Here is a 9,523-nt window from a genome sequence, read left to right on the forward strand (position 1 = left end):
TTTCGCGTGAATTTTTGTGAGAAACTGGAGGGACTTATTGAAGGAAAATGGATGAAAGTCGATGACAGTAAGCTCTACTTCGGTGCCCTCATCAGCTAAAGAGAAACGACTGAACACAAGATGCTGGACTAGGAATACCTTCCAAGAAAAAAAAAAAGCCTTTTCTGTTATTAGCTCTTTCTAAATACGCCTTAAATTGAGGGAAGTGTGAAAACAGAAGCGCTGGGCCAGCTGCACCTCCACTGAAAGAGGAGTCATGATTCTGTGAGTGACGTTCTCCAGGTTTTGATTGTTTGGCTTCATCACATGATGAGGAAGCATGGACATAAAACTTAAGGTTTTGGGGGTTTTTTTCCACTTAGTTTAATGGTCGTGTTTATGGAGTTCAATGGCATTTGTGAGTTGAAAAAGTTAAAATATAACAGTGAGGTTAAAGTCCAGGAGGCTAAAGTTATTTTTAAAGAGCCTATTTTTTTTTCACCAAGTCAAACCAGATGGTTCACTTCAAAATATGAAACTAGACACAAACTCCTCCCCCTCCCCCCATTGTCTACCATTAAATCTTTTTCTATTTTAGGATTCACAAAAAAAGTTTGCAAATGACTGAATGTGTTGCTTCCTTCAAATTCAGACGTTTTCACACAGCTGTGACTTTAAGCGACTTGGGAGTCGCCTGATGTGTTTAAGACGGCACATGTGAAACGCTGCTTCCTGGTGTGACATCATGGGACAAGAGAAAGTCTGAATAAATCAGACAAAGAGCTGCCGGACCTCCATGAGACCGGTTCAGATGCAGGTACATTTCACTTTCATCAGTACCGACAATCGCATCCAAGCACAAAAACCAAGAGGCATCCAGTGACCAAACTGTCCCAAGAAATAAACGGGTTTTTTGTTCCAGACATGAACATGTTTTGGTAAATTCAAAACAAAAGATTGAAGAGATGAAGAAGTCATTACATTAATAATAATAATAATAATAATAATAATAATAATAATAATAAAAAAAGCCAGATCACAGATAACAAAAATCTTAGTTTATGCAAATAAGTTTCATGACCCTTTGGAGAACATCAACCCAGCAGTAATGATACTGACTGGCCGCAAATGTTTCCCTCATAATTGGCATCAAAATGTCTTAGTTACACAAAGTCAATGTCACAAAACTCTAACCTCGACCGGCCGAACTCAGCTACTCATGTTCTGTCAGGAGGAACGGACTAAAGTTCAGTAAGTCACTGAAGGATCCCCAAAACAAATCTACTCTCTCTGTCTCTCTCTCTTTCTCTCTCTTTATCTCACTGTTTCACTGTTTTGGCATTTTGCAAATTTAAATCATTCTGAAAGCTTTCAGTCAGATTTAAAATTACACTGAAGCAAAGAGCAGAACTCTTCATGGCGTGGATAATAACATCAAACAGAAGGTTTTTCCTGCCCTGAGGTACTATCAAATCTCCAGAACGTCATTAAGGCAAACAGTTTCTTTCTTTCTTTCTTTCCCCTCCCCTTCCTCACTGTGAAAAGAGAAACCCATCCCAGCTTGTGTTTGCTAATTTAACCGGTTTGACCAGTTTCTTCTGTTCGGTTTTGGATACAGACAATGATGATGTTGTATTTGTTGCAACACATGATGTTGAATTCAAAGTAATATTTATATAGCGGTAGCTCAAAACCAAAGCCATTTTCACTTTTGAGGACAGTAAGTTTAATTCTCAATTCAAATTCCATTCAAATCAATTTGATTGGGATTTTAAATGGCAGTTGATTTAGCTAGTTTTGAGAGAGCTGAACAAAAAAAAGATAAGAGACAGAGGACAGTGGGTACATTCAATAGTAATAAAAAAAAAACAAAAAAAACAGACAACTTGCTATCCAATCCAATATCCATTATGACATCATTACTTCATCAACCAGTGGAGATGGAACTGAGCACCAGCCACCAACACTCCTCTTTTCTTTTCAAAATCTAAAATGTCCTAAAACGTCTGACTGAAACTAAAGCGGTGTTTCATGAAACCAGCTGGAAAGCAGACAGATATGTTTTCATGGTTTGCATTCCCTCGCACGCCCTGTGGTCATTTGCCTGCCTGCTACAGGTGACGTTGTGTGGCGGCGCACAGGTGAGTTTTCCCTTCCTCCTTCATTCCCTCCCTCAGGAGTTAAAAAGGTCCAGCTCCATGGTGATGTGTTATTACTCAGCTGCTTTTGGTCACACCCACTGCACCCACCCTCCCCTTCCTGGTAGCTATAACCAGTCAGTAGCCTCCAAATAACATGATACTGCTTAGAAAGTACTCCTGAAGCTCTTTTGTGTGCAACAGAGTGACAAAGGCAGAGGGAAACTAAGGAGACAGTGAACATATTCTGGGTCATTTATTGAAGACAGAGCGATCTTGTGTTCCTGTGACCTCACTGTGTTCTCCCACAGCAGCAGCCAACCAGCCTCAGTAGTGAAGGTAGAGACTGAAGCAAACCACAGAGCTTCTCACCAGACATCTACTGCAGCAGGTGAGTCACTCAGTCCCCAACTTTGAGACTTTAGGCTTGTGGATGGACGGGGTTCATGCGGTCGATGGTTTTGCAGTGTCGGTATGGTGGCCTGGTGAGGGATCCATCCAACAATGATCCTTTGTCTCCAGGGACCTGCCTGCCTCTGAATGAAGCCCTTTGAGATTTCTCCATCTTTGTTTTTGATGGAAGTCAGAGACGGTTCGGTTTTCCCCATACAAGACAAGCAACTGCAAACTATGCTTCATTCTTGGTACATCGTTTCAAGGTGTTCAACCACAAGCGGCTCCATTTTTGCATCTCCTATGTGTGTGTGTGTGTGTGTGTGTGTGTGTGTGTGTGTGTGTGTGTGTGTGTGTGTGTGTGTGTGTGGTTGTGTGTGCGTGTGTGTGTGTGTGTGTGTGTGTGTGTGTGTGTGGTTCTGCTTGTGGGTCACTTTCCAGATTTTGCTGAGCTACTCTGAGAGACTTTTACTTGTTAATAAATCACTTAGCTAATTCCTTGGTGTCAGAGTTCAAATGCTGACCACGAGGAAGCAGGAAAGGTTCCTGAGCAGGGAAAACATTGCTGGAGTTGCTGGCTGTCCAGGTAACAGCCGGTTACATTTTGTACATCACCCGGCCAGTGAACGCATGATTAACTCGGGGCTTTCCGCTGAAAGACCAAACAACAAACTCCTGTTTTCCTTAAGGTAATCTAATCTGGTTGTATTAGGAAGAGGTTGTTATTTCTAACTTAACTGGCTTAAAAAGATCAAAACTTAAATCACTATAAATAGAATGGTGTTACAAACATTTCCCATCCTATTGACTAAAAACACCCTGTAAAACTAAAATATATTTCTTCTGAAGGATCTTGTTTAAAAAAAATATGAGAAAACAGAGAAGCATACTTCCTGTATCGTCATCCTTCCTCCCCCACACATGTAAGGGAGGGTAATAAACGCTACAGAAACGACTGAAGTTCTAAAAATTGTTATCAAGCTCACAAACAAGGTATAAAAAGCAGAATTATGACATAATTTCCTATCCCTGCTCTGTTTCTCCCACCTCCCAGCAGAAAGAGCCTCTCCCAAAGTCTAAAGTGTTCAACAATGTAACACACTTTATCACAAAGTGTTCAACAATGTAGCGCACAGATGAAATGATTCATACTGAAATGCTCATATTCTGTCGTCATGTGATGAGAATACTGACAAGTCTATGAATAAAACTTTGAGTAATGACAAAACATCTTTCATTTCTGCCATTACAGGAACCATCAGCTGAAAAAATGGGGTGTTTCGGATTCCTCAAAGCCATGATGATTGCTTTTAATGGCATCATCTTCGTAAGTAGCTTCGACTTATCATACTAAAACTCAGGTCTGTGTGTGTTTGTTTTTAAATACCTTGTGGGGACAACTTCCCAGACACATACTACATTGTGGGGACCATAGCCTGGGCAACTCTGTTTTTGAGTCAGGGGTTTTATTTAGGACTATGGTGTGGTTTTGCTTAAAGATAGGATAAGTGTAACTGTAGTGAATGAAAATCAATGGAAAGTCCTCATGTGTGAGACCTCCATGTGGTGTCACACAAAGCCACAGTCTGAACTATTTGTTACAAAAAATTTATGCAAATATAGAGAGAGGACATATATATTTGACACGCATTCATCAATAGCTCCTTGTGAAAGACACCCACGAGGATTTGAATAGGACATCACAGGATCTGAAAGGATTAGTGAGTTTTAACCAAACATTTAGCTTGAGTCAGCCAGATACAGTGTCTACGGTCCGAATCCTCTCAGGTTTCCAGGAAGTTAAAGGAGCAGCGTGCAGCAAATACTAATATCTAGTGGCCATGTTGAAGAATGCATGGATCTCATATTCTATCCATTAAAAGAAACTAAAACTGTAAGGAAAATTACCCAATGTAGAAAAAAATAGTGTTGTGGCAGAAAAGTTTAGTTTTTAATCAGGATATTATTTCTGTGGAAAAAAGGATTTTGTTTATGTCTTAATTCTTGGGATTTGTTTCTTGGTTTTTTTTGTCTTTGTTCATTTAGCAGTATGTTTTCAACAAATTAGAATATTATTGAAAATCCCGTTTATTTGGGGGACTTTATCACAAATTCAAACACATTATGTAGATTAACTGCACACAAATGGATGTTTGAAAACTTTCATTCCTCTTAAATCTGATGATTTTCCACTTACAGCTAATAAAAACATGAAATTTTAAATTAGAATATTACACCAGACCGATAACAAAATATTTTAAAAAACCATAGCTCTTGGCTAAATGAAAAGTATATTTAATATCTGAAGAAAGGTCGTTATTTTTAAAAGAGACTTTTGATCTGTTAAATGAGACTCGTCCAGACGTATTTTCTGGTTTAATGAATTTAACTGTGCATAACGTTGATGTGATAGTTCATTCAGAATGATTTGCAAAGAACATAAAGAGTTAAATCTAAAATGTTAAGTTTAAAGATACAGACAATTTAAAGATACATCAATTATGGGTTTTTTAATTTTGTATTTGTACCAAAGCACAGGCAAATTAATGTTGGAGTGCTTAATGAGAATTTAGATTGAGTTTTAGTTGAGTTGTACAACCAGAGTTGTAATGAATACACAAAAGGCTGGTCATCAATGCAGCTTAGGATCTTAGGCAATTGATGCTAACAATTACTCCACCTTACAGTAAGAAACTTTAATTCCCCTTATGTTTTCACAGACAAAATTAAACGACACAGTGGGCATTCAGTAGTGTTCCAGTATTCAAATAATTTTGCATGTTTTTTTTTTTGTTTTGTTTTTTTCTGTGCCCTCGTTATCTCAGGCGGTCTAAGTTTTCCTCTAATACTCCATCTTCTTTCCCGTTCAGCTGGCCGGGATCGCCATCCTGGGCGTGGGGATCTGGGTGAAGGTTGACAGCGGCTCCATTTTCAACTTCCTCGGAAAAATCGAAAACGTCCCACCGCAAATTAATCAGGTGCTCAACGTGGGATACCTGCTGATCGCCATCGGTGCCCTCCTGGTTGTGATCGGCTTCCTGGGATGCTGCGGGGCCATCAGGGAGAGCAAGTGCATGCTGCTGCTGGTAGGCGTTGGTCAAATTTTACTACTTCAGAAATGGTGACGTTTCAAAAAAATCAAAAGATCAAAAGTCCCATTTGTGAAATTTTACCATCGGAAAAGTGGTAAAAATTTGTCAAATTTGAGGAAATTTGATAAATGTAATGACACAAGTGCATGAGATAAACTAATATCTCATCAAAAGGTTGTTATTACAGTAGCACAATTTAAAAAGTGACACGTTTTGTGTTTGCCTTTGAGATATTGGCGTATCAATTAACAATGCCCTGAAGTTCTGCTTCTTAAAATATCTTCATGTTTCTTTACACAAATAAAAAGTGGAATATTTATATAGAAAAGTTATATTAATATAATCATGAGTAAAGTATGTAACTTCACAGCTGTCCAGCAAAAAGCCACTGATGGCCTCCATAAGTACAGCTTTGATTTGTGTAAAAATCAAATCTTGATTTTCACAGAATTCTTTGTCTAACAATATTAATGGAAGGTTTAGTGGAAGGAAAAAGTGCGGTCGAAAAGTGTTCAAACCATAAAAATAAGCACAGTTTTGCTTTGGGCAGATTCAAACTATGTTTCATAAAACTCTTCAGTAAAGTTTACCTCATGATGCCTCAGATATACTTTCCTGTTCATTTCTCACTCTGACAGTCTAAGAAAGAACAATAGTTAATAATTAGCCTATTCTAAACAGGGGAAAGTTAAACCCTTCAGATGTAGAGGAAATCAAATTACAAATACCTGCTTACCCAGGCCCATCACTGGGAATGGTCGAGAGGTACACCCAGGTCAACAAAGTCGAGCATTGGATGCGCAAACACACACGTGTGCACACACACAAACACACATTACTAAGCGCAATTAAGTGAGTCAAATACTTTTGGCATGTATGTATTTGGACTGTAACAGGAAGCAAAGAGAATTGGATAGACTCTCCAAAGAGAAAGTCTCTTTGTTCAGGATTCGATCTTAGGACCTTCTGGCTACGAGGCATCAGTGCTAATCACTTCTCCACCGTGTAGCCTTCATACACATTTTGTTGGCCTGTTGTTACAGAATTAATATACAACTTTCATAAACTTTAGAGGAGAGATGTCCTTCACAAGAAATTTCCTCATCTGATTTATTTTATGTGGTGGATCGCTATATGCAATAACCAATGTTTCCAGTAGATGGCGATATAATGGCATGCATAAGTTTAAAACTAGCTTTAAAACGGACATTAAGGCACAAAGCACAGGTGCCTTAATAATTGCTAAATATTTACTAGATTTAAAAAAAATTAGTTACAGAGATTATTTTTAAACCACCTGCATATGTCAGTACATTTTCACCGGATATGCTCTCCACATCCACTTTCTTGCATTTTATTTTTTTGCATTCTCAAACTTCTATTTAACTAAGTTAGAGCCACCTGTTCAACAAATCTCTGTATTGTCTGTTTAAAACCCGAATGAAGTTCAGGGAAATAAGGCAAACACATGATTAACATAATGAATTTAAGATTCAAATATTCCTTTTCTCACGTTTAGGTAGCAGTGATTGTTACTAGAACTCCGGTATCTTCACTGTACCAAATCTGCACCACCAAACTGCTCACAGCTGCCTACCAGAACCAGAATTGACAATCAATTATGGGTTTTTTAATTTTGTATTTGTACCAAAGCACAGGCAAATTAATGTTGGAGTGCTTAATGAGAATTTAGATTGAGTTTTAGTTGAGTTGTACAACCAGAATTGTAATGAATTCAGAAAAGGCTGGTCATCAATGCTGCTTAGGTTCTTGAAAACACAGCCAAACTCCATCTTAATGCTAAGGTAAGCCAGCTACACTAATAGTGATTAACATCACAACAATTAGCAAATCCTACAGTATTTCAGACTCACAACTGGATGAAACTCAACTGGAATGTTGTCATTCCAATATCTGAGGCAATTACAACCCAGAGTGGGTATTTTATTTCAAAAAGTCAAGTTACCAGCATAAAAATATCTGCTCCAAGCAGGTTTTAACTTATAGGTATATCTATATTTTTCAATAAACTGCCATTGCTTATATCTTTTAATCTGATCTTCTCTCCAGTTTTTCATGATCGTCTTGCTGGTTTTCATCGCTGAGGTGGCGGGAGCGGTGGTCATTCTGGTTTTCAGACCTGTGGTAAGTGACTGACGGAGTTCAGACAAAACGGCCTTCATAACAAGATAACGTGGACGGGTGGTAACATCTAATATTGCGTGTCTTTGTCAGGCAGATAAACTGTTTGACGAGGTTGGCACAGCAGCAGTTAAGAACATCCAGAAAGACTATGGCGGAAATCCTGACATTACTGGACTGTGGAATACCACCATGGACGCGGTACACGAGACGTCTGAACCCACGATGAGTTCCCCTTCGCGGCGTTTCCGATCAGCTCGTCTAATCCGCTCTCTGTCTCTCTCTGCAGTTAAAATGTTGTGGATTCTACAACTACACAGACTTTACGGGTTCCCCGTATAATATGGCGTCCAACAATACCTATCCACCACACTGCTGCGTGAACAACGCCCCATGTAACGCATCTGCGGCTGAAGCAAAAGTAATGCTTTTGAGTCTAGGAGACAATATCACATTTAGTTATTTGGTTACTATTCATCAATGTCAGCTGTAAATTAAACCTTCTGTGTTGTACTTTCAAAAGAAAGCAGATGGCTGCTTCATAAAGATCAAGAAGTTGATTGATAGCAACACAGTGGTGATTGTGGGCGTTGCTCTCGGGATCGCTGCTCTGGAGGTAAGACCGGTTAGAGGCGATAACTTCACTGTCATACAACAGAGTAGGGCCATGCTAATCAAAAATAATAATAAAAAAAAGAAATTACGAGAAGAAAGTCATGGTATTGTAGAATTTTGACAAGAAAGATAATAAGAGAACAAATTCGTACGAGAATAAATAGGCAAATTGTTGCAATATTGCGAGAATAAAGTCAGAAAAATATAACTTTACATTTTTTACATATTATTTTCTTAGTGTGGTCCTTCTACAGTGTTGTATCTATTCAGTATTAATTAAGTACTTTTATTCCCTCAGTAGTATAAGGGTCATACTCAGTAGTAATAACAATAAAATTACGAGAATAAATTCATAATATTACAAGAACAAGGTTGCAATACTGAAACTTTATTCTCATATTATTTCGGCTTTATTGTTGTATGACTTTATTCACAAAACCTTCTGACTTCATTCTCGTAATTTCATTTCTTTATTTTTTTTTTAACATTTTCTTAGCGTAACGATAATACTCTAATATTGTATCCATTTAGCGTTGGTGAACTCACATTGTTATGTCCGCTCTCCTCAGATTTGTGCCATGATTGTCTCCATGACGCTCTACTGCAGAGTAAAGTCCACCAGAGCCTGACGAAGAGCAGGAAGTCCTTCTACTTCCTGCCTCATCGGGGAAAACACCGACCACAGCGTCTGGTCTTGTGCAATCGAGGACAGCTGAATGATATTTTTTTTTTACTACATCTCGATTTATGAAGTAGATTTAATTTATGGATCCAAAATATACATTGTCTGAGAAATCATCACGAAGTCCCACTTTCCATTGTGTACATATGAAAGAGAGCGAAAACATTTCACACATATCCAGCTGTTGGGGAATTACAAGATGAATTTACTGTAATAATGAAGCAAAAGCTGGTTGTTGTGTTTTAGGGGCAAATGATGTGTGCAAGCTTCTTGTTTGATAAATATAGTCCAGCAATAGTTGTTTATTTGTTGTAAATTGATTCGTATTTTGCAATAAAATCATATATTTATGTGTAAAGGGCGCGGATTGTTTTGCTGCTGTTGAGTTTGTTTAAAGGAAAAATGTCACATCAGTGCTGGATGAAACTAAAAGTATTGGAAGCAAAAAAAAAAAGAAAAGTCTAAATAAAACACAGTCCATT

The 9,523-nt window shown here is 38.2% G+C and overlaps 1 protein-coding gene across 1 annotated transcript; it reads left to right on the forward strand.

Moving 5' to 3' along the window:
* Window positions 1-2,255: 2,255 nt before the first annotated feature.
* tspan34b (tetraspanin 34b) lies at window positions 2,256-9,403 on the forward strand. Its single transcript, XM_055035401.1, has 8 exons — window positions 2,256-2,508; window positions 3,763-3,837; window positions 5,381-5,596; window positions 7,673-7,747; window positions 7,838-7,945; window positions 8,034-8,165; window positions 8,268-8,360; window positions 8,929-9,403. Exons 2-8 carry the CDS (start codon window positions 3,781-3,783, stop codon window positions 8,986-8,988), a joined length of 741 nt encoding a protein of 246 aa, XP_054891376.1. The 5' UTR covers window positions 2,256-2,508; window positions 3,763-3,780; the 3' UTR covers window positions 8,989-9,403.
* Window positions 9,404-9,523: the final 120 nt, after the last annotated feature.

Source organism: Poeciliopsis prolifica, unplaced genomic scaffold (assembly GCF_027474105.1).
Source record: "Poeciliopsis prolifica strain line A6 unplaced genomic scaffold, Auburn_PproV2 SCAFFOLD010, whole genome shotgun sequence".
In the NCBI taxonomy this organism is placed as follows: domain Eukaryota; kingdom Metazoa; phylum Chordata; class Actinopteri; order Cyprinodontiformes; family Poeciliidae; genus Poeciliopsis; species Poeciliopsis prolifica.

What these genes read in the sequence shown, in the direction of transcription:
- tspan34b (XM_055035401.1), top strand. Translation starts at nt 3,781, where the DNA reads ATGGGGTGTTTCGGATTCCTCAAAGCCATGATGATTGCTTTTAATGGC. An exon ending in GGAATACCACCATGGACGCG is followed by an intron (nt 7,946 to 8,033) that starts GTACACGAGACG and finishes CTCTCTCTGCAG; the next exon opens with TTAAAATGTTGTGGATTCTA. An exon ending in TCGGGATCGCTGCTCTGGAG is followed by an intron (nt 8,361 to 8,928) that starts GTAAGACCGGTT and finishes CGCTCTCCTCAG; the next exon opens with ATTTGTGCCATGATTGTCTC.